General features: G+C 45.7%; 2 protein-coding genes across 2 annotated transcripts; both read right to left on the bottom strand.

Annotated features, from left to right (window-relative positions):
- Positions 1-13050: 13050 nt before the first annotated feature.
- Positions 13051-17039, bottom strand: LOC141023019 (uncharacterized). The gene is made up of 3 exons (XM_073499323.1): positions 14054-17039; positions 13529-13605; positions 13051-13431 (listed from the first exon to the last, which is right to left on the bottom strand). Exons 1-3 carry the CDS (start codon positions 17037-17039, stop codon positions 13051-13053), a joined length of 3444 nt encoding a protein of 1147 aa, XP_073355424.1.
- Positions 17040-21898: 4859 nt separating this feature from the next.
- Positions 21899-24550, bottom strand: LOC109763101 (wall-associated receptor kinase 2). The gene is made up of 2 exons (XM_020321964.4): positions 23395-24550; positions 21899-23249 (listed from the first exon to the last, which is right to left on the bottom strand). Exons 1-2 carry the CDS (start codon positions 24497-24499, stop codon positions 22066-22068), a joined length of 2289 nt encoding a protein of 762 aa, XP_020177553.1. The 5' UTR covers positions 24500-24550; the 3' UTR covers positions 21899-22065.
- Between the last annotated feature and the right edge of the window lie 342 nt (positions 24551-24892).

Here is a 24892-nt window from a genome sequence, read left to right as displayed (position 1 = left end):
AGTCTTGTCTGGGAAAGCAAAATATCCTGCCGATTTTCTTGTTCTTGGTTCCCCACAAGACAGCTTTTGTCCCATTATATTTGGTAGACCCTTCTTGAACACCAGTAATGCTAGGATAGACTGCGAAAAGGATGTTGTTACTATTGGCTTGGGTGATATGTCTCATGAGTTTAACTTTTCTAAATTTCGTAGACAACACCGTGAAGGGAATTACCTAGTAAGGATGAAATTATTGGTCTTGCTTCTATTGCCGTACCTCCTAGTGATCCTTTAGAACAATATTTGCTAGACCATGAAAATGATATGTTTATGAATGAAAGAAGGGAAATAGATGAAGTGTTCTTTAAACAGGAACCTATCCTGAAACACAATTTGCCTGTTGAAATCTTAGGGGATCCTCCTCCACACAAGGGTGATCCCGTGTTTGAGCTCAAACCGTTACCTGATACTATTAAATATGCTTATCTTGATGAGAAAAAGATATATCCTGTTATTATTAGTGCTAACCTTTCAGAGCATGAAGAGAGAGATTATTGAAAACTCTGAGGAAGCACCATGCTGCTATTGGATATACTCTTGATGATCTTAAGGGCATTAGTCCCACTCTATGTCAACATAAAATAAATTTGGAGGAAGATGCCAAACCAGTTCGTGATCATCATCGATGGCTGAATCCTAAAATGAAGGAAGTGGTAAGAAAAGAAATACTGAAGCTCCTTGAGGCAGGTATAATTTATCATGTTGCTGATAGTCAGTGGGTAAGTCCTGTCCATTGTGTCCCTAAGAAGGGAGGAATTAACGTCGTTCCTAATGATAAAGATGAATTGACCCTGCAAAGAATTATTACATGTTATAGGATGGTAATTGATTTCTGCAAATTATATAAGGCTACTAAGAAAGATCATTACCCCTTACCTTTTATCGATCAAATGCTAGAAAGATTATCCAAACATACACATTTTTGCTTTCTAGATGGTTATTCTGGTTTCTCTCAAATACCTGTGTCAGCCAATGATCAATCAAAGACTACTTTTACTTGCCCTTTTGGTACTTTTGCTTATAGACGTATGCCTTTTGGTTTATGTAATGCACCTGCTACCTTTCAAAGATGCATGATGGCTATATTATCTGACTTTTGTGAAAAGATTTGTGAGGTTTTCATGGACGACTTCTCCGTCTATGGATCCTCTTTTGATGATTGCTTGAGCAACCTTGATCGAGTTTTGCAGAGATGTGAAGAAACTAATCTTGTCTTGAATTGGGAAAAGCGCCACTTTATGGTTAATGAAGGTATTGTCTTGGGGCATAAAGTTTCTGAAAGAGGTATTGAGGTTGATAAAGCCAAGGTTGATGCTATTGAAAAGATGCCATGTCCCAAGGACATCAAAGGTATAAGAAGTTTCCTTGGTCACGCTGGTTTTTATAGGAGGTTCATTAAGGACTTCTCAAAAATTTCTCGGCCTCTGACTAATTTATTACAAAAAGATATACCATTTGTCTTTGATGATGATTGTGTAGAAGCATTTGAAATACTTAACAAAACATTGATCTCTGCACCTATTGTCCAGCCACCTGATTGGAATTTACCCTTTGAAATTCTGTGTGATGCTAGTGATTATGCTGTAGGTGCTGTTCTAGGGCAAAGAGTTGAAGAAATTAAATGTTATTCAATATGCTAGTAAAACTCTAGACAATGCCCAGAGAAATTATGCTACTACTGAAAAGGAATTCTTAGCAGTTGTATTTGCTTGTGATAAGTTCAGACCTTATATTCTTGATTCTAAAGTAACTATTCACACGGATCATGCTGCTATTAAATATCTTATGGAAAAGAAAGATGCTAAACCTAGACTTATTAGATGGGTTCTCTTGCTACAAGAATTTGATTTGCATATTGTTGATAGAAAGGGAGCTGAGAACCCCGTTCAACAACTTGTCTAGGTTAGAAAATGTTCTTGATGACCCACTACCTATTGATGACAGCTTTCCTGATGAGCAATTAAATGTCATAAATGCTTCTCGTACTGCTCCATGGTATGCTGATTATGCTAATTATATTGTGGCTAAATTTATACCACCTATTTTCACGTACCAGCAAAAGAGAAAGTTTTTCTATGATTTGAGACATTACTTTTGGGATGACCCACACCTTTATAAAGAAGGAGTAGATGGTGTCATTAGACGTTGTGTACCTGAGCATGAACAGGAACAGATCCTACGCAAGTGTCATTCTGAAGCTTATGAAGGACACCATGCTGGAGATAGAACTGCACATAAGGTATTGCAATCCGGTTTTTATTGGCCTACTCTCTTCAAGGATGCCCGTAAGTTTGTCTTATCTTGTGATAAATGTCAAAGAATTGGTAATATTAGTAGACGTCAAGAAATGCCTATGAATTATTCACTCGTTATTGAACCATTTGATGTTTGGGGCTTTGATTATATGGGACCTTTTCCTGCCTCTAATGGATACACACATATTTTAGTTGCTGTTGATTACGTTACTAAGTGGGTAGAAGCTATTCCAACTAGTAGTGCTGATCATAACACTTCTATTAAAATGCTTAAAGAAGTTATTTTTCCGAGGTTTGGAGTCCCTAGATATTTAATGACTGACGGTGGTTCACATTTTATTCATGGTGCTTTCCGTAAAAATGCTTGCTAAGTATGATGTTAATCATAGAATTGCATCTCCTTATCACCCGCAGTCTAGTGGTCAAGTAGAATTGAGTAATAGAGAGCTCAAATTAATTTTGCAAAAGACCGTTAATAGATCTAGAAAGAATTGGTCCAAGAAACTTGATGATGCATTATGGGCCTATAGAACTGCATATAAAAATCCTATGGGTATGTCTCCGTATAAAATGGTTTATGGAAAAGCATGTCACTTACCTCTCGAACTAGAACATAAGGCATATTGGGCTATTAAAGAGCTCAACTATGATTTCAAACTTGCCGGTGAGAAGAGGTTATTTGATATTAGCTCACTTGATGAATGGAGAACCCAAGCTTATGAAAATGCCAAGTTGTTTAAAGAAAAAGTTAAAAGATGGCATGACAAAAGGATACAAAAGCGTGAGTTTAATGTAGGTGATTATGTATTGCTATACAACTCTCGTTTAAGATTTTTTGCATGAAAAATTCTCTCTAAATGGGAAGGTCCCTACGTTATCGAGGAGGTCTATCGTTCCGGTGCAATAAAAATCAACAACTTTGAGGCACAAATCCGAAGGTGGTGAACGACCAAAGAATCAAACATTATATCTCAGGTAATCCTATAAATGTGGAAACCAATGTTATTGAAACCGTAACCCCGTAGGAATACATAAGGGACACTTTCCAGAACATTTCAGACTCCGAAAAGGAATAGGTACGTGGTACGGTAAGTAAACCCACTCCAAAACAGTTTTTATGGCAATATTTCTCCGTTTTGGAATATTTAGAAAAATAGAAAAATAAGAAGCAGTCCAGGAAGGACACGAGGGCTCCACGAGGGTGGAGGGCGCGCCCTACCCTACTGGGCGCGCCCCCCTACCTCGTGGGCACCTCGTGTGCTCTCCGGACTCCGTTTTCTTGCACGATACGTATTTTGGTCGGTAAAAATTCATTATATAATCTCCCGAACGTTTTGACTCCCGTATCACGCAATTATCCTCTGTTCTTGTTTCGAGCTGTTTTTCTGACAGATCTAGATCATCATGACGTCTCCAAGTGCTCCCAAGGACAAGTTCTTCGAGAAGGTTATCAACCCCTACCTCGCGGAGGTGCTGCAACACCCTCAAACCATTGAGATGCATGATGGGTCGCTGCACATCCGCGATGTTGAGGGACCACGGAGGACCGGAAGCGTGGAGACGAGGCTTGAAGCAATGGAGCAAAAAGTTTTCAAGTGCCAAGAGATGGTGGAGCGTGGACTTGACTCCAATCACATAATGATCACGGAGTTCACCAACAACCACAAGCTGGATGCCAATGACATTGGGGAGGCCATCTTCAAGCTCCACGAGAAAATCGAGCACCTCCAAGCCCAAATCTATGACCTGCAAAACCAAAACTGTGAGTATGAATATAGATTCAAAAGGATGAGTTTGGCTGCAGATTTAAGGATCCCGGAGACTCGATCATCATTCTATGATGGTGAGCCTATGCCTTGGAAGATGGACGACAAGCCTACATCATCAACAATCCCTTCACCAGCAAAGGAGATATAATCACATGGGTATGGGCACTCCCCTTGGCAACTGCCAAGCTTGGGGGAGGTGCCCCGGTATCGTATCACCATCACACTCCTTTCTTTACCGTTTTTCTTAGTTCGATCCTTTTAGTAGTATCTTGATCTAGTAGAATAAACTTTTGGCATGATCTAGTTTTGAGTTTTGCTTTATGATCCCTCTATGTAATCGAGTCCGTGAGCTATATAATAAAGATTAGTGTTGAGTCAAGGGCTTGATTGTTTTGCTATCATCTTGAGTGAATAATAGAAAAGAGAAAAAGAATAAAAGAAACAAAGAGATCATGTTGATCTTATTGAGAGTAATGACTTCACATAGAAAGAGTATGATGATTAAAAATTGTTGAGAGTTGACAAGCATAGCTTTGGTCATCGTTGCAATTAATAGGAAGTAATAAAGGAAGAGAGGTTTCACATATAAATATACTATCATGGACATCTTTTATGATTGGGAGCACTCATTAAAATATGACATGCTAAAGAGTTGATGTTGGACAAGGAGGACAACGTAATGGGTTATGTTTTCTTATATCTGAGATAAAGTATGTTGTCATGGATCATCCAACATGTTGAGCTTGCCTTTCCCCCTCATGCTAGCCAAATTCTTGCACCAAGTAGAGATACTACTTGTGCTTCCAAAAACCCTTAAACCAGTTTTTGCCATGAGAGTCCACCATATCTACCTATGGATTGAGTAAGATCCTTCAAGTAAGTTGTCATCGGTGCAAGCAATAAAAAATTGCTATCTAAATATGTATGATTGATTGGTGTGGAGGAAATAAGCTTTATACGATCTTGTGATGTGGAAGAAACTAAAGCAACAGACTGCATAATAAAGGTCATATCACAAGTGGCAATATAAAGTGACGTTCTTTCGCATTAAGATTTTGTGCATCCAACCTTGAAAGCGCATGGCAACCTCTGCTTCCCTCTGCGAAGGGCCTATCTTTTATTATTACCTTCTACCTTATGCAAGAGTCATGGTGATCTTCACCTTTCCTTTTTATATTTTATCCTTTGGCAAGCACAGTGTGTTGGAAAGATCCTGATATATATATATATATATATATATATATATATATATATATATATATATATATATATATATCTAATTGGATGTAGGGAAGCATGAGTTATTATTGTTGACATTACCCTTGAGGTAAAAGGTTGGGAGGCGAAACTATAAGCCCCTATCTTTCTCTGTGACCGATTAAAACTCCGTAACCACAAGTATTGCGTGAGTATTAGCAATTATGAAAGACTAAATGATAGTTGACTATGTGTACTTGCTAGAAAGCTCTGACATAGACTCTTTTTGATGTTATGATAAATTGCAATTGCTTCAATGACTGAGATTATAGTTTGTTAGTTCTCAATAAAGTTTCTGATTCATACTTTACATTGTGAATAGATTATTACTTTAGCATAAGAAATCATATGAAAATATCCATATATGTTGCTGTTATAAGAATAATCATGATGCCCTCATGTCCGTATTTTATTTTATCGACACCTCTACCTCTAAACATGTGGACATATTTATCGTTATCGGCTTCCGCTTGAGGACAAGTGAGGTCTAAGCTTGGGGGAGTTGATACGTCCATTTTGCATCATGCTTTTATATCGATATTTATTGCATTATGGGCTGTTATTACACGTTATGTCACAATACTTATGCCTATTCTCTCTTATTTTACAAGGTTTACATAACGAGGGAGAATGCCGGCAGTTGGAATTCTGGGCTGGAAAAGGAGCAAATATTAGAGACCCATTCTGCACAACTCCAAAAGTCCTAAAACTCCGCGAAAGTTATTTTTGGAAATAATAAAAAATACTGAGCGGAAGAAATATGTCAGGGGGGCCACCACCTGTCCACGAGGGTGGGGGGCGCGCCCTACCCCCCAGGGCGCGCCCCCTGCCTCGTCGGCCCCCTGTTGGTCCTCCAGTGGCCATCTTCTGCTATATGAAGTCTTTCGTCTAGGAAAAAATCATAAGCAACCTTTCGGGACGAGACTCCGCCGCCACGAGGCGGAACCTTGGCGGAACCAATCTAGGGCTCCGGCAGAGCTGTTCTGCCGAGGACTCTTCCCTCCGGGAGGGGGGAATCATCGCCATCATCATCACCAACGCTCCTCTCATCGGGAGAGGGCAATCTCCATCAACATCTTCACCAGCACCATCTCCTCTCAAACCCTAGTTCATCTCTTGTATCCAATTCTTGTCTCCAAGTCCGGGATTGGTACCTGTAGGTTGCTAGTAGTGTTGATTACTCCTTGTAGTTGATACTAATTGGTTTATTTGGTGGAAGATCATATGTTCAGATCCTTTATGCATATTAATACCCCTCTGATTATGAACATGAATATGCTTTGTGAGTAGTTACGTTTGTTCCTGAGGACATGGGAGAAGTCTTGCTATTAGTAGTCATGTGAATTTGGTATTCGTTCGATATTTTGATGAGATGTATGTTGTCTATCCTCTAGTGGTGTTATGTGAACGTCGACTACATAACACTTCACCATTATTTGGGCCTAGAGGAAGGCATTGGGAAGTAATAAGTAGATGATGGGTTGCTAGAGTGACAGAAGCTTAAACCATAGTTTATGCGTTGCTTCGTAAGGGGCTGATTTCGATCCATATGTTTCATGCTATGGTTAGGTTTACCTTAATACTTTTGTTGTAGTTGCGGATGCTTGCAATAGAGGTTAATCATAAGTGGGATGCTTGTTCAAGTAAGAACAGCACCCAAGCACCGGTCCACCCACATATCAAATTATCAAAGTACCGAACGCGAATCATATGAACGTGATGAAAACTAGCTTGACGATAATTCCCATGTGTCCTCGGGAGCGCTTTTCTCTATATAAGAGTTTGTCCAGGCTTGTCCTTTGCTACAAAAAGGATTGGGCCACCTTGCTGCACTTTATTTACTTTTGTTACTTGTTGCTTGTTACAAATTATCCTATCACAAAACTATCTGTTACCACTTATTTCAGTACTTGCAGAGAATACCTTGCTGAAAACCGCTTATCATTTCCTTCTGCTCCTTGTTGGGTTCGACACTCTTACTTATCGAAAGGACTATGCAGCAATGAGGATAATCCTCAGATCACTGATCCAATCCGCATCATTGCTACTAACATCTTTCAACTCAGTTTTCTCTAGGAACATATCGAAAATAAAATAGGGGAGTTAAACGCGAGCTATTGATCTATAACATAGATATGCTAATACTACCATGACTAAGTTCATGATAAATTTAAGTTCAATTAATCATATTACTTAAGAATTCCCACTTAGATAGACATCCCTCTAATCCTCTAAGTGATCACGTGGTCCATATCAACTAAACCATAACCGATCATCACGTGAAATGGAGTAGCTTTCAATGGTGAACATCATTATGTTGATCATATCTACTATATGATTCACGCTCGACCTTTCGGTCTCAGTGTTCCGAGGCCATATCTGCATATGCTAGGCTCATCAAGTTTAACCTGAGTATTCTATGTGTGCAAAACTGGCTTGCACCCGTTGTAGATGGACGTAGAGCTTATCACACCCGATCATCACGTGGTGTCTCGGCACGACGAACTTTGGCAACGGTGCATACTTAGGGAGAACAGTTTTATCTTGAAATTTAGTGAGAGATCATCTTATAATGCTACCGTCAATCAAAGCAAGATAAGATGCATAAAAGATAAACATCACATGCAATCAATATAAGTGATATGATATGGCCATCATCATCTTGTGCTTGTGATCTCCATCTCCGAAGCACCGTCATGATCACCATCGTCACCGGCGCGACATCTTGATCTCCATCGTAGCATCGTTGTCGTCTCGCCAATCTTATGCTTCTACAACTATCGCTACCGCTTAGTGATAAAGTAAAGCATTACAGGGCGATTGCATTGCATACAATAAAGCGACAACCATATGGCTCCTGCCAGTTGCCGATAACTCGGTTACAAAACATGATCATCTCATACAATAAAATTTAGCATCATGCTTTGACCATATCACATCACAACATGCCCTGCAAAAACAAGTTAGACGTCCTCTACTTTGTTGTTGCAAGTTTTACGTGGCTGCTACGGGCTGAGAAAGAACCGTTCTTACCTACGCATCAAAACCACAACGATAGTTTGTCAAGTTGGTGATGTTTTAACCTTCGCAAGGACCGGGCGTAGCCACACTTGGTTCAACTAAAGTTGGAGAAACTGACACCCGCCGGCCACCTGTGTGCAAAGCACGTCAGTAGAACCAGTCTCGCGTAAGCGTACGCGTAATGTCGGTCCGGGCTGCTTCATCCAACAATACCGCCGAACCAAAGTATGACATGCTGGTAAGCAGTATGACTTATATCGCCCACAACTCACTTGTGTTCTACTCGTGCATATGACATCTACGCATAAAACCAGGCTCTGATGCCACTGTTGGGGAACGTAGTAATTTCAAAAAAAAAAACCTACGCATAGCAACGAGAGGGGAGAGTGTTTTCTACATACCCTCGTATATTGAAAGCGGAAGCGTTAGCACAACGCGGTTGATGTAGTCGTATGTCTTCACGATCCTACCGATCAAGCACCGAACGCATAACACCTCCGAGTTCAGTACACGTTCAGCCCGATGACGTCCCTCGAACTCCAATCCAGCCGAGTGTTGAGGGAGAGTTTCATCAGCACGACGGCGTGGTGACGATGATGATGTTCTACCGACGCAGGGCTTCGCCTAAGCAACGCTACAGTATTATCGAGGTGGACTATGGTGGAGGGGGGCACCGCACACGGCTAAAAGATCAAATCAATTGTTGTGTCTCTGGGGTGCCCCCTGCCCCCTTATATAAAGGAGCAAGGGGAGGAGGCGGCCGGCCAGGGAGAGGCGCGCCAAGGGGGAGTCCTACTCCCACTAGGAGTAGGACTCCTCCTATTCCTAGTAGGAGTAGGAGAGGGGGAAGGAAAGGGAGAGGAGGAGAAGGAAAGAGGGGGGCGGCCCCCCTTGCCCTAAACCAATTCGGTTTGGGCCTTGGGGGCGCGCCCCACAATCCCCTTGCTGCCCTCCATTTCCACTAAGGCCCATGTAGGCCCAATAAGCCCCCCGGGGGGGGGGGGGGGGGCTTCGGGTAACCCCCGGTACTCTGGTAAAATCCCGATTTCACCTGGAACACTTCCGATATCCAAATATAGGCTTCCAATATATCAATCTTTATGTCTCGACCATTTCGAGACTCCTCGTCATGTCCGTGATCACATCCGGAACTCCGAACAACCTTCGGTACATCAAAACACATAAACTCATAATATAACCGTCATCAAACTTTAAGCGTGCGGACCCTACAGGTTCGAGAACTATGTAGACATGACCGAGACATGTCTCCGGTCAATAACCAATAGCGGAACCTCGATGCTCATATTGGCTCCCACATATTCTACGAAGATCTTTATCGGTCAGACCGCATAACAACATACGTTGTTCCCTTTGTCATCGGTATGTTACTTGCCCGAGATTCGATCGTCGGTATCTCAATACCTAGTTCAATCTCGTTACCGGCAACTCTGTTTAATCGTTCCGTAATACATCATCCCGCAACTAACTCATTAGTTGCAATGCTTGCAAGGCTTATAGTGATGTGCATTACCGAGTGGGCCCAGAGATACCTCTCCGACAATCGGAGTGACAAATCCTAATCTCGAAATACGCCAACCCAACAAGTACCTTCGGAGACACCTGTAGAGCACCTTTATAATCACCCAGTTACGTTGTGACGTTTGGTAGCACACAAAGTGTTCCTCTGGTAAACGGGAGTTGCATAATCTCATAGTCATAGGAACATGTATAAGTCATGAAGAAAGCAATAGCAACATACTAAACGATCGAGTGCTAAGCTAACGGAATGGGTCAAGTCAATCACATCATTCTCCTAATGATGTGATCCCGTTAATCAAATGACAACTCATGTCCATGGCTAGGAAACTCAACCATCTTTGATTAACGAGCTAGTCAAGTAGAGGCATACTAGTGACACTATGTTTGTCTATGTATTCACACATGTACTAAGTTTCCGGTTAATACAATTCTAGCATGAATAATAAACATTTATCATGATATAAGGAAATAAATAATAACTTTATTATTGCCTCTAGGGCATATTTCCTTCAAGCTCATCCGGTAGTCCCCGGCCTCCGCCACCGGATACCTGTTGTACTGCACCGACGTCAATGCAGTGTCGCCTCATTTCGCTGACTCGGCATTGCTTTAGCTTGTCCGGTCGCGGCACCGTGTGCGGATTAGCTTGGTGCCCGCTCTCGGTTCGTCGGTATGTCTCAACTGGGCGAGATGGGGCATGACAACGCAGACAAGTAGTTTTTGGAGATGATCCATGACAGAGGCAGTGGAGAAGACTACTTCAAGGATGGAAAAGTGGATGACTCAGAGCCAAAGGTGCACGCCCGGTAGCCAGACACATGCACCTAGTAGGGCATGCACACCCAGTAGTCGGACTCGTACACCGGGCAGCCGGAGCAGGGCACGTACGTTGATGACGGACATGATCTGGAGGATTGTCTATCCAATCCAAAGAAGCAGGGTGAAAATTTCAACATGCAGGAGGACAAATTGTTGTGCAATGCATTGTTGGCCACTAGCACCAATCTGATTCATGACAAGGAGCGAAAGGGCACACCATTTTTGTCCAAGACTCATTCTTGGTTCCATGAGCACGAATTTCAAGCCCAATTGCAACGAAGTCGCTCAACCATCAATGCTACATCATCCGAGGTCGTCAGCAAGTATTGCAACCATTTAGAACAACTAATCGGTCACTGTCAAGTGGTGCGCAGATCATCGAGCAAGTAGGTTGTTATATGTGTTGGTCATTTCGATGGATATACAACTTTTTGACTGGATATGCTCTCTGTGTTGGTCATTTGATCGTATATGCTCTATGTGTTGGCCATTTAGCCGGATATGCAACTTGTTGACTATGTCTTTTTTTTCTAGCCCTCCAGTGTGTGCAACTTGTTCTTGAAGGTGGAGAAGGAGAACTTCGTCCTCATGCATGGTTGGTTGAAATTGAATAGACAAACCAAGTGGGAGCTATCCATTGCCAAATCCATCAAGGCCTTTACGGGTGATCTAGCCGACCCAACAAAAGAGTCGTCCAAGAAGGTTAGAACTTTGAAGCGCTTTTCAAGAAAAGAAGTGGTAGGAGGAGAAGGAGAAGTGAGCATGGGCATCAGCAAAGATGACGGAGTAGTTCGAGGGCTCTTGTCGAAGAGGGAGGATGCACGTGTCAAGCGCTTCGACATGTAGGAAAGAAGGCAAAGAGGTTTAACATTTTGATGGTAGCAACTGAGAAGAAGGTCAACCTCGAAGATGGAAGACCAAACTCAAATAGAGGAGAGTTGAGCTCGAGGTCGCTTTGGAGGATACCAAAATGTTGACCATGAGGATGGACGAGTTGGATGATGATGCCGCGATGATAGTGTGCGTCATCCGTGTCAAGATGTTGAAGCGCTTGGCGGCCGTAAAGGAGGCGGATGGTGAGGCGGAGCCGGCGGTAGAGTGAGCGAGGAGGCTCTGGCACGGCAAAAATGTTTTTTGTTGTAGATTGTTGAACTGAAAATTTTATGATTGAACACAAGTAAAAACTATGAATATCCGCCCTTTAGGGTTGTGATAGGGCATTATGAACACCACACTTTAATTTGCGCATGTTATATGCATTTGAATTAAAATTAATCGGACCTTGGATCACTGGTTTCCACGTCCGTGTTGGCGGATTGATTCGGACCAGCCAGTGAACAAATAGTGTGTCCATTTTAGGGGACGATGTTGGAGACACCATTACATGAGGCAGCGGGCGATGATGACTCACTAGCAAGAGAATGAGAATTGCAAGGCCCTAGCCCGACCCATTTTCTCTCATGGGCGAGAGAATGAGAATTGGTGGGGGTGGGGGGGGCAGGCCTTTATCTTTGCTTAATAACCTTGAAAGAGTGCTAAAGAAACCTTGAAAAATAAAATATTTGTCTTTATTTTTCTTGACTTTAACCCTATTTACAACCCGTGTCAGGCAGAGTACTAATATGTGAGAAACACGGGAACATTTTTTGAAACTCCCAAAGAAAATTTCTGAACATAAACATTTTTTGGATATATTAACATTCTTTTAAAAAGGAGTTTATTTTGAATTTTATGAACATATTTTGATTTTTTTTCAAGAAATGTGAACAAATTTTGAAATAGAAGAAGAAAAAATATAAAAAAGGAAAAAGGAAAAGAGAAAAAAGAAAGAAATCAAGATAGAAAAATAAAATAAAATAAAACCGGTTCAAGAACCTTCTAGAAGGTTTCCATACCAAAACGTGAAAGTTCTACGCATACGACAGATGGGCTAGCCCAAATCGCTCGCTCAGGTCCCGTTTCTCTGACAATTTGAGGCAAAATGTGTCAAATAGGATTTAGGGCATCTCCAACGCTGACCCGCAAATTTGCTTCATCTGTTGCGGACAGGGGGGACCAGTCTGTGGGCACCGATGCCGGAGGCGGCCATCCAAAGCTAGGTGCATATGTCCGCTTACATTTCAAATGAATTTTTAATAAAAATGAAAAAAATGATTCAAACTCGAACAAACCGGACAATATTCACTTAAACTAGGATAACTTTTACATAAAACCGGACGATATTTCATCTCGTGAACTAAAACCTTAGAAAAACCTAACCCTACACTATCCTATACTTGACGATGACCTCGTAGGCCATGTCGGGCTGGCCGGCGGCTCCTCCATCATCATCGCCAGATCAGGAGTCGGAGTCAAAGTCGGGCTTCGGGCGGCAGAAGGTAGCAGTCTGACGTTCGCTGATGATCCTCCGCTTCCTTCTGCACCGTGTGCAGTGCGGCCGCGGACAACGACGACGTGGGTGGGGGGAGAGGGCGGGCCTTGGAGGAGGCGACATTGGCGGCGACGATCTCACTGAGAGACCACTCCTCGCCGTACATGGCCATCTCCCCTTCGAGGCGATGGAGAAGGCGCTTGCTCGTCTCGGCTCTCGTCACGTAGCGATCCAGGGTCCAGGCGTACGCCAGCTCCAGGTCCGCCGCGATGTGTTGCGGCGGGACGTCGGAGTCCGCGAACTCCAACCAGCATGCCGCGTTGCGCCTGTTCCGCTGGTGCCGCTCCCTCTCGGCGTACTCCTGCACCGTCAGGGCGCTCGAAGGTAGTGGCGAATGCGACCACGGGCCTTCGTCGCGATCGCATTGGGCGACAGTGATGGCACAGGCCCGATCAAACGTTGCACGACGGCTCCTTGACGAGTACTTTCCGTCGGCCGAACACGTACGTACGAAACCATGCTTGATTGATTCTTCCTGAGGCAACGTGCACGTACAAAACTAGCTGATGGATGTTGAAGCTAGCTAGCTTAGTACGTAGCAACGGCTGGATACTTAATCGATCTGGACTAGCACAACTCGGCGAAACACAAGATATTTGATGGCTAATAGGTGCGTGTCGCACCTATGCTTTGTATTGCTTTGATCTTGATCGGTACAAAGATTACAATGGGTGGTTCCATATATATACTAGTATAGCTAGCCTATACATAAACCTATTAGGTGACTGACTCCTAGTCCGAGCCGGCTAGGAGACGGAGACGTGTTTAACTCCAACAATCACCCCCCTAAACACGACGTCATCACGTCACAGCTCTGACACCGATTCTTCTTCTCATCTCCAAGATCTTCTCTCGGTCCAAACTCTTGGTTAGGATATCCGCCATCTGATCATCGGTGCAAACGTAGTTAAACTTCATCTTACCTTCTTCCACGCAGTCCTTTATGTAGTGATACACCGTATCAATGTGCTTGCTCCTATCATGCCGCACTGGTTCTTCGCGTAGAAAAGTTGTAGACTTTCCATCAACATTGAGCACCACTTGTTCCGGATCTCGATCCATGAGATCACCGCGCAGCCTCCCTAGCCACACACCTTGACACATCACAGGGGCCGCTGCAATATACTGTATTGCGTCAACTGCGGATACTTTACTCTTCTTGCTCAGCTCAAGACGAGGTTCCATTGAAGCATCAATTGGATTGCAATCTTTCATGCCACGGCTTTCAAGTAGCTTTCTTGTGTATGCCTCCCGGCATAGTGTGATTCCCTCCGTCTTTTGATGTACCTCTATCCCAGGGTAGTAGCTCAAAAGACCGAGATCATCCATCTTGAAAAGCTCTTTCATCTGTAGCTTGAACTTTGCAATCAACTCTTCATCTGCTCCGGTAATTAATAGGTAGTCGACATAGATGCCAACTAGTAGACGGTCCCTTCCTTCACCTCTCTTGTACATTGCATGTTCTAGTGGGGCTTTCTCAAATCCAAGAGAAATCATCGTCTGATCAAGTTTGATGTTCCACTCACGAGGGTCTTCCTGTAGCCTGTACAAGACTTTATGTAACTTCAGTACCTTGTGTTCTTCTCCCTCTTTGATGAAGCTCGGTGACTGATTCACATACACATCTCTTTTCAACTCGACATTCAAAATCACGGATTTTACATCCATGTAATGTACTTTCCATGATTCCTGAGCCGTGAGAGCGATGAGTAATCTCACCGACTCCATCTTTGCAATGGGAACGAACACTTCTTCGAATTCCACACCTTCCTCTTGCACATACTCTTTGGCTACAAACATTGCTTTGTGCTTCATGCACCCTTCAACATCTTTCTTGATCTTGAATTCCCACTTGAGCTCTATTGCTTTTTCATTGTTGGGAAGATCCACAAGCTCCCATGTATTATTGTCATGGATCGACCCCAACTCTTCTTTCATAGCATGATGCCAACACTCCTTCGTATTTGCGTCCACAAATTCCGCCGGTTCCTCGGCGTTTGCTAGACACCGTCGCCCACTCCCATTCACCATTACCTGGTTAATCGTCTGAAGAAATTTCTCCGGATATGAGTGTAACTCCGGATGTAGATGATCGGTTGTAGATGGACGTGTCGTTTTCTCCAGTACTTTCGGAGGCGACATAGGTGCCGAAGTGACATCATCTTCTGCGTACAATTCTGCTAGCAACTGTGAGCCACCACCGATGCTCGCTTCTAGGCTGACAAATAGAGTACTGGACATACTTGCTGACTGGCCACCACCAAGTGATGCTACTGCACCCCCTGCGGATGAGATTGGTGCTGCATCATTTACACGTAGTAAAGTTCCAGGTGCCACCACGTATGAACCATGAGACACTTCCCCAAGTGGGTCTTTTCCTTCCTCTGGATGTTGCCCACGTTCTGGCCCATGCACCATGCCTCCACATGGTGATGCTTGAGCTGCTAGCTTGCAGTGGCCACCACCGCCCAACTCGCTGGAGTGATCGGCTTCTTCTGGGTACCCGTCCTTTGCTAGGCTGCGCCCTCCGACGCACATGGCTGGGCTTTGCAACAGAACGCGTGTGCCTCGCTCGCCTCGACTCGCTACTTGGCGACCGCCTGCAACGCTCTTTGCCGAGTTGTTTTCGTGGACATCTGGCGCCACGTACGCCATTACGTCATTGTCTTTTGTGTCGCTTTTGCGGCCGCCTACGGGCCTCTCCTCCAGTTGACCAACACAAAGACTGCTTCTCCATGCTCGAGCACATGCTGCTTTCGCTGTATCCGATCCAGCAAAGTTAGCACTTACGTCTGTAGCATCGACGTAAGTTTCGGAGTCACCTCCTGCATCAGTAGCATCGACACGAGTTTCCGAACCATGATTATGAAGGTGAACTTTTTCTTTCACGAGCACAACAATTTCTTTAGCCGGCTCTTGAAGAACTGGATCCTGCTTGTCCACGAGTTCACAAATCAACATCATGTCACTATCATCTCCTTGCTGGGCTATGAGCGCCTTCTGCTTCGGTGCTTTCTCGCAGTCAGCCTTGAAGTGGCCGAGGAGGCCACAGTTATAACACCTCACTTTTCTGATGTCAAACTTTCTCGTCGGTGATGGTGCAGCCTCATCCTCCGAGTCGTCGTCCGAGTCAGCGTCCGAGTCGGCGAAGTTCTTTCTCACCGAACGCTGCTTCCCCTTCTTCTTGCTGCTGCTCCTGGATCCGCCTTGCTTTTCTAGAGCGTCCCACTGCGCCTTCGTGAGCATCACAAGCTCGTCGTTCCTCCCGTCCCCAAGACTGTACCGCATCCGCTCGTCGTGAGCCTTGTACCGTCCGACGAGATCGTCGATGGAGAGAGTCGCGAGATCGACGCGATGCTCGATCGCCGTAACAATTTGCAGGTACTGGGGAGGGGCCGCGCGCAAGAACCGCCGGACAACCGAGGTCTCCGTTAGGTTTTCTCCAAGAGCACGAATCCGATTGACGAGAGTAGCTACCCGTGAAGCGAACGCATCCACGGACTCATTGTCGCCCATGACCAAAGTCTCATAGTTCCTTAGGAGAGTTTGGAGATTGGCTTGCTTGACACGGGTGTGTCCCTCGAACATGAGCTTCAAGGTATCCCACGCTTCCTTCGCCGTTTCTTCGGCGATCAGGTGTTGGAGGACATCCATTGGCATCACCGAGTAAATCGCCGACGCCGCCTGCCGATCCTTCCGGTGCTCGGCTCCCTCCTTCTTGAACGCGTTGCCTCCTGGGTCGACCGCGTCCCATAGCTCGTTGGCGCGGAGACCACACTCCATGAGGGCCTTCCAGACCCCAAAGTTCTCGCGATCAAATCGTGGGTACGACGAATTCGCCGGAGCAGCAAATACTTTAGCCGCACCGGAGTATTCTGCCAGTTGCTTGTTCTTATCGTCGTCCGCCATGATCCTCCGTTACTAGAAGACCAACCTTGCTCTGATACCAATTGATGGCACAGGCCCGATCAAACGTTGCACGACGGCTCCTTGACGAGTACTTTCCATCGGCCGAACACGTACGTACGAAACCACGCTTGATTGATTCTTCCTGAGGCAACGTGCACGTACAAAACTAGCTGATGGATGTTGAAGCTAGCTAGCTTAGTACGTAGCAACGGCTGGATACTTAATCGATCTAGACTAGCACAACTCGGCGAAACACAAGATATTTGATGGCTAATAGGTGCGTGTCGCACCTATGCTTTGTATTGCTTTGATCTTGATCGGTACAAAGATTACAAGGGGTGGTTCCATATATATACTAGTATAGCTAGCCTATACATAAACCTATTAGGTGACTGACTCCTAGTCCGAGCCGGCTAGGAGACGAAGACGTGTTTAACTCCAACAGACGGAGCATCTGCTTCTCGTACTCCTCATCCGTAGCGACGTACACCTGGCCCTGCATCGCCGGCGCGGACTACTGCTAAGCCGGCTGGTCTTCCTCGTTGCTGGAGGATATGATGATCTTCGCCTTCGTCGAGGACCCACCCACCGACTAGGACAATGGCCATGGAGTTCAAGGGAGGCGTCACCACGATTCTCCGGAGCCTGTCCCGGAGCCGTCGCTTGCCGGTGCCGAGGCCCACAACTTGCCCATCGCCAGAGTTGTGGAGGAAGAGGGCTAGGGAGGGGAGAAAGAGGAGGACGAGCGGAGCGATGCAGAGATTGTGATGTGGACGACGCCAGAGCACGGCTTATAAAGCCTTGGCCAGGCCATGCGAACAGACGGTCAGCCGCTTCAATGCGGCACAGCGGCCGGAGTTGGTTCCTCGGGCGACTGCGTCCGCATTGAAGCGGCGGCTCCTGAGAAGTCGCGTCAGTCAGCGCCACCCTCTCGTCCGGTCACATCAGGCGACATCAATGTCGGCTGCTGCATGCTCTAGGCCGGCATTGATGTGGCGCGGGAAGTGGCGCGTGCATCAGAAGGAAAGTGCGGGAGTGGCGGGTGGGGTTGTTGGGTGGGCTAGGACAGTCAGAAGCGGTACATAAGCGTTGTTCGGACCTCTCGGCAGACCGATACAAGACCGCGTTGGATGGAACATCATGTCTAGTCTGCGTTGGAGATGCCCTTCCCCATCTAGAACAGAATAATACTACATCAAAATTGTAGGCTGCAATGTGGATAATCATGATTCGAGAGAGGGGAAGGGCCCATCCACCTGAAATTCAGAATTGTAGGGGGTGGGGGGATGGAAACTATTTGCAGTCGTTGGATAAGAAATGTTGGAAGGAGAGCACGGATGGGAGAGCACCGATGGGAGCACCCAAAGGGGAGCAGGCAAGCCTCGTCCGGTGGGGGGGAGGTTTTTAGGTCGTGAAGTTGCGTGATTATCGTTTACAACAGCGGCAGTTTATTAGAAAATCAGTTGGTACGTACCAATCTATCAAGAAAGTGTGCATGAATACGACGGGTCTGTAGCTTTCCCGCCGATGACGACGCGGCCGGAAATATAATGGCGTGTAGGAATACGGATCGGTCGATGTGCCCGGCCCGCACGCCATTGTGATGCTGCCTGCTCTTGGCCTATTGTTACAACTTGCTATAGAAGAGTCTTAATTAGGAGTCCCGTGACAAGGCGCATGCATTTACCTGACTCCACAAGTGATGCCTAGTGTTGCCACAGCGGTCACTTTTGTGGGGGACATGCATTTTTACCTTTCAAAATAGGCTTTCGTCTCACTTTATTTATATAAAAAGGAAACAATCATTTTTTATCTTCTTTTGGCGAGAAAGCAACCATCAACTTTAATCAAGTAGTTCAAGTACTTATGTGTATGCAACAAGAATAAATTAGTGACAAAACACTCAAAAAGTCTTATATTTTGGGTCAGAGATAGTAGTTACTAATAAGTGCATATAGCCGTCATTTTTGTGGGAAGGAGCAGAATATGGTTAGCGTGTAGCTAACTATATAGTTTTATTATTTTTCGCTCGTCACCCGATTCCGCTTCTGTCACACACCAATCAACACGTATAACGATCCTATCATAAGTTCCACTACTAGTCAAAGAGATCAATCATGAAACAAGTGGCAAAATGAAGACTATTCAAAGACATGTGCTATATTTGGTAGTAGCATGAACTAGTTCTCTTACCCACGACAATGTACATATCAATCGATGTGACCGCATGCTAGTGGTTGCTTACTCTTGGGTCTTTTTTCTTTTTAAGGGAGTGCCTAAATTAAGGCACGAGAGTATGGGCAGTTGGATCACTGGGTTAATGCCTTCATATGAATGTGTTCAGATAGCTTGCCTTAATACATTGAACTGTTGTATTCTTTCTTGTATCTTGTTACTTGTTGTTTTTCTTTCTTTTCTAGGGTTAGTTTTGTATAGTCTTTTGTTTTCTCTATTCTTTATTTAATTTGTTAAGACTCTCTTTGTACCTTTAACAAAAATTACGCAACAGAGTCCTGTTGTTTTCCTATAAAAGATAGAAAATATCAAGGAAAAATCTTGTACCCAGCCGTCTGATTTCTAGCAAAATTAGCCAGCTCGCTCATGTGCCATGTGATATGTGGCCTCGCATGTAGATCTCTACCTGGTACCCTCTAACCGTTTCCTTTTTCTTCTCAATTAATTTCATCAAGATTCGCGCTCGGAACAGATCTTCTTTCAAGTTCCATCCCTCCTGCCTCTTCCTCTCTCCTCTCAGTTCTCATAGAGTGATGCTTGCAACGGAACATGCCGGTGATGGGAAGGAGGTCAAGCGTGGTCCAAATCTAGGCCAATCAGCTCCTTTGCGAGGGGGCAATTCTCGAATAAATATGCTCACCGACGTGTCATCGGCCAGATCCAAATCAGCCGCTACGAGGTGTCGATGCTGCAGGTCAGGCCGCAGGGTGCTGGGAAAACCCATGACTGCTGCTCCAAGGCATTGTTGTTCCATGTTGCCCACTAGTGCTTTAGGCGGGCGTCGCTGGTTGTTGGGCATCGTGGGGGAGATATGCATGCCCTGCTGCTGCAGGCATGAGCACTAATGATTGTGTTGCTGTGACATGCTTTGACAACAACGATGTTGTTGCAAACAACGGTAGGCGGAACGACGACGCTGCTGCTGTTGAGATGAGTTTCTGCAAACATCATCGGTTTCCCGCAACATCACCACTACCGCAAAGAATCTTGCCTGTTCTTGTTTGCAACATCATCATCACTGTAGTGTGCTTGTTAGTATTTTCGCAGCATCATCGATGCTACAGGGAAGCTTGTTGGTGCTCGTTTGCAACATCACCGGCGCTACAGAGTGCTCTCTAGTGCATGATTGGGTGGTGGTAGGGTTGCACCATCACTTGTGTTGCATAGGTCGCCGAGGATTGCAACATCGCCTATGTTACGGTGGCAACACGAATCATGTTGCAGACATTTTGGTACGGCTAGCGGTGGCTAGCGGATCGGATTTCTCTCGCTCATGAAATGTAATGGCTTGGCAATCGACCGATTTTGTTCTCACGTTACCCGATAGATTAGACGCATAGTGCACGTCAAATATTAATTAGGAAACTCAGATCTATCTATCTAGGGATAAGGCGCATGTGTCGAGTTGTCTATCCAGATCCCATGTTCTCTACCGCTTCGGGCCTTTATTATTGACATCCCAATCAAGGGTAGAGGACACTTCCATTGGTTAGCATAGAATAGTCAAAACTTTTTTTCTTTTTGGTGGGGGACTAATCGCAACTTGCAACCAAGTAGGGTATCTCCAAGGGAGACCCGTAAAACACCGGTATATGTTTGACCAGACACATTTCTTCACTTTTGCAATCCAATGAGGACCTGTATCAGTTCGCAAAGCTCTCCGGACATCTAAATTCTGGTATTTTAGAGACAAACATGGAGGAGTTTTGCCAGAGTGACATGCACTTAACCAATCACATGCATGGTACCCCTCTTATCTCTGTCCTCCCAACCGTACATGCATGCTCCCCCTCTTCTCTCTCTCCTCCCAACCGGACACTAAATAACAAATATCTCACCACACGCATGGTCCCCACCTACCTTTTCTCCTTCCATCCGTATACTTTGTAATTAGCGATGGATGGCTCCCTCCCGTATTATGCCCATGGACCATGTCCGGACATAAAAACAGACATATACCGGAGGAATCTGCGGGTTGGCATTGGAGATGCCCTTAGTTGGTTACATTCATGCCGGTGTTGATTGACATGATCAACAACCCTTTAGGGGCATCTCCAATAATTGTGAGATAGGTGTTGATAGAATTTGCTACTTTTTTTGATGATGTGCCATAGAATGAACTAGGAGAGAGAAGACGTACATAAGCCAACACAAGCTTCAAGGTGATGAGAGAATCCCAACCTTGTCATTTGTATTCATGTAGCACATTCATCCTAATTACTAAACAAGTTCGAGATGCCCCTCGGTTGACGTCGTACTCCCCTCATCCGGGTTTAGTTAGTCTCCCTCATATTTTGGGTCAGGGTTTGCAAAATATGATTTATATAAGTAAAAAAAATAATACCACTAGAAACTTCTTTCAAATATGAATTCAACAATATAACTTTTAGGGCATATACTTTATATTTGTTTAATCAAATCAATGATCAAAGTTTGACCCAAAATACGAGGGGACTAATAAACCGAAATGGAGAAAAAAAACACACTGAGCATGGCATTTTGTTTGGTCATAATAATATGTTACTAATGACCATTGACTCAAAAGGAGTTCCTCATGGAGGGATCCCATTGCGGTAATTAACGGACCTCGGGTCCTATTTCTACTTGTCCATGGTTTCCTTTGGTTTAGATATAAATATCCATCGGTTCTTTGATTTATGTGAAGGCATGTATTCTTCCGCTTTGGTATATATGATCTGGTTAATACAAGCCACCATTTTCTTAAAAGAAAAAAAAACATAAAGCATACATGCCATTTGGTCCATGTGTATATCACACACGAACACATTCACTACCGCGGGCACCTTGATGAAAACAAATATTCTTCTTCCCGGCTATATTGTCTGCTAACCTCCTCAGTGCTTCCATCTTCAATCATTTTATAACCTTGTGCATCAATAACACCCATCACAACATTTTCATGGGGTACTTGAAGACTCTCGAGTGTCATCTCCACTTGCCTCATGGTTGGTCGTTGACCTCCTTCCATCCTGACGCATGCCGCTGCCAACATAATTACTTCTTCAATCTTCTTGCCACCTTCCATCACGACCTGAGGGTCTAACACACTTGAGAGGTCACCTTCTGCGAGCAAACTAGTGAAATAGGCGACGAGGCTTTTCTCCCCGGATGATCGATATGAGCATGGTTTTTTCCTGGTGAGCAGCTCCATTAGGAGAACGCCGAAGCTATAAACATCGCTCTCCTCGGTGAGCTGTCCTGAGTAGCAATACATAGGGTCTAGGTACCCAAATGTCCCTTGGATGGCGGTTTCATCCCCTGTTTGATCTAGCGGAATGCACCTTGAAGCTCCAAAATCGGACACCTTTGCTATGAGAGTGCCATCTAACAGAATGTTTTGAGACTTGATATCCCTGTGGACTATAGGGAATGACACGGCCGAGTGAAGATACGCGAGAGCTCTTGCGGTCTCTGTTGCAATTCTTAGCCGATCCACCCATGGCAATGAAGCTTCAGGTTCTTCGACATGAAGATGATGGTAAAGTGTCCCGTTGGAGATGAACTCATATACTAGCAACGGCACCTCTGTCTCGAGGCAGCACCCGAAGAGCTTCACCACGTTCCGATGATTTATCTGCGAGAGGATTGCCACCTCGTTGATGAACTCGTTGATCTCCTTCTGGATTGCGGCCTTGGACTTCTTGATCGCCACGACGTGAAGGTCTGACATGATCCCTTTGTACACCATGCCATGACCTCCTCCGCCGATCTCACGAGCTTTGTCGAAGTTGTTGGTTGCCTTCTCCAGCTCCACCAAGGGGATGATCATCCTCTCAGCGATGTCTGCCTTTTGCGACACTAATTGCTCTAGTAGATGTCCCCTGTTTTGCTTGAAGAATTTCTGCTTGGATACTTTTGCCCTCTGACGCTTCAGCTTCCGGGTCACAAAAATGGCACCAAGCACCAAGAAAAGAAGGGCAGCACCACTGCCGATTCCTATGCCGATACTTAAACCTGAAAAGAAATGTCAGAGAAAATGTGTCATGGTTCAGGAAAATTCCCTGATATGAAGCAGAGGAACATTCTATGTCTCCTGGTGTGCAATCTCACATGCTATGTTCCCATACTATGTACCATCAATGGTGTTGTATATTCTCACCTAGACTTAGGGATGATTTGAGGCAGCCATCTTTGATCCGAGGGTCGCCACGAGAGCGGGGCGGACACACGCAGTGGTACCCTCCGGGCGTGTTGGTGCACACGCCGGAGCACATGAACTTATCAGGCCGCGCGCACTCGTTGACGTCTTGGCATCCTCCGGCGCCGGCGAGGTACGGGTTGCCCTCGTAGCCCTCCTGGCAATGGCACACGTAGCCAGTGCGGTAGTTGTTGGTGACGTTGCTGCATGAGCTGTGGCTGCTCCGGCACTCGCTCGACCCCGCGTCATTGGGGCAGCCCGTTGCCGCCCACCCCGGGGGATCCCGAGGTTGCCGGAGCCGCTTGGAGTCCAGCACCCACTCCAGCACCAAGGGCATCGCCGTCGTCCCGCGGGAGGAGTTCGCGTGTGCGGCCGACGTGTCGAACCAGCCCGTCTCCGCGACGCGCACCGAAACCGTAGCCAGCAACGAGTCCATCTCCTGGGCCGGGTCCATCCCCGTGAAATTAACGCGGTAGTAGGGACGGCCGATGGTGATGGGCGTCTTGCAGCAGCCGACGCCGGCGCACTCGGCGACGTCCTCGGCGGAGACGGTGTTGTTCAGCCCGTCGGTGACGGCGCAGAAGGCGGAGCAGCCGACGATGACGTTGTCCCTGTCCCCGATCAGCTTGGCCAGCACGTTGCACCCGGTGAGCACGAACCTGTTGCGCGATGCCGACACCACGAACGGGCCGCCGGCGGCGCCGGCGCCAAGGCCGCCCCACGTGCCGACGGCTCGGGTAGGGCCGCTTACCCTGCTGCCCTCGAGCTGCACGGCGCCAGCGGTGTTCCTGACGCGCACCGTGGATTTGGCCAGTGAGATCTCCATGACCTCGAGGGTGCTCCCGGCGCCGCCGATGAGCAGCCGCTCTTGGCCGTTCCTCCGGTCGCAGGTGAGGTTGAAGCCCGGCAAGTAGCACCCTTCCTTGATGCCGAATGGGTACGGCACGCTCACGCCAACGCAGATGGTCGGGCAGCCCGGCGCAGCTCCGGTGACCTGAGCCGCCGCCGCGGCCACGAGGGAGAGCTGCAACAGAAAGGGCAACAGCGCCGCCGCCGGAAGCTTCATCCTATCTTCTGCGTGCGCGCGTATACACCGTCGATACCCACCCACTGCGTACTCTGCTAAATATATCGATCCGTGGAGGTGCATGCGTTACTATTCAAGCGTTGACTGACCGAAATATCCGTGCAGGTGCATGCGTTACTATCCGTACAGGGGATGGAAGCTTGGCTTTATCTACTTGCAAGAAATATCTCATACAAGGACCGAGCAAAAAAATTATATGATTTTTTTCTTGCTAAGAATATCAGTACAGATGCCCAAGTTGGACTATTCAAAAACATAAGTACAACTTAAATTGGATTCTCCAAAATTACAAGTGCGAATTTATCTAAAAGAATACATATATGTTTTCATATTTTAAATCAACTTTTCTTGTTAATGGTCAAACTTGATTTG

This window comes from Aegilops tauschii, chromosome 5 (genome assembly GCF_002575655.3).
Source record: "Aegilops tauschii subsp. strangulata cultivar AL8/78 chromosome 5, Aet v6.0, whole genome shotgun sequence".
Taxonomy (NCBI): Eukaryota; Viridiplantae; Streptophyta; class Magnoliopsida; order Poales; family Poaceae; genus Aegilops; species Aegilops tauschii.
The sequence above is the reverse complement of the archived record's forward strand: the minus strand, read 5'-3'. Positions and strand labels throughout refer to the sequence as shown.

Excerpts from the sequence above, each read along its gene's own strand:
- LOC141023019 (XM_073499323.1), bottom strand. The coding sequence starts at position 17,039 with ATGGCGGACGACGATAAGAACAAGCAACTGGCAGAATACTCCGGTGCG. Across the intron at positions 13,606-14,053 it reads AAAGGACTGCGTGGAAGAAG|GAAGAATCAATCAAGCATGG; the intron begins GTAAGATGAAGT and ends ACGTTGCCTCAG. Across the intron at positions 13,432-13,528 it reads TCAAGGAGCCGTCGTGCAAC|GAGTACGCCGAGAGGGAGCG; the intron begins GTTTGATCGGGC and ends CTGACGGTGCAG.
- LOC109763101 (XM_020321964.4), bottom strand. The coding sequence starts at position 24,499 with ATGAAGCTTCCGGCGGCGGCGCTGTTGCCCTTTCTGTTGCAGCTCTCC. Across the intron at positions 23,250-23,394 it reads CAAATCATCCCTAAGTCTAG|GTTTAAGTATCGGCATAGGA; the intron begins GTGAGAATATAC and ends ATTTCTTTTCAG.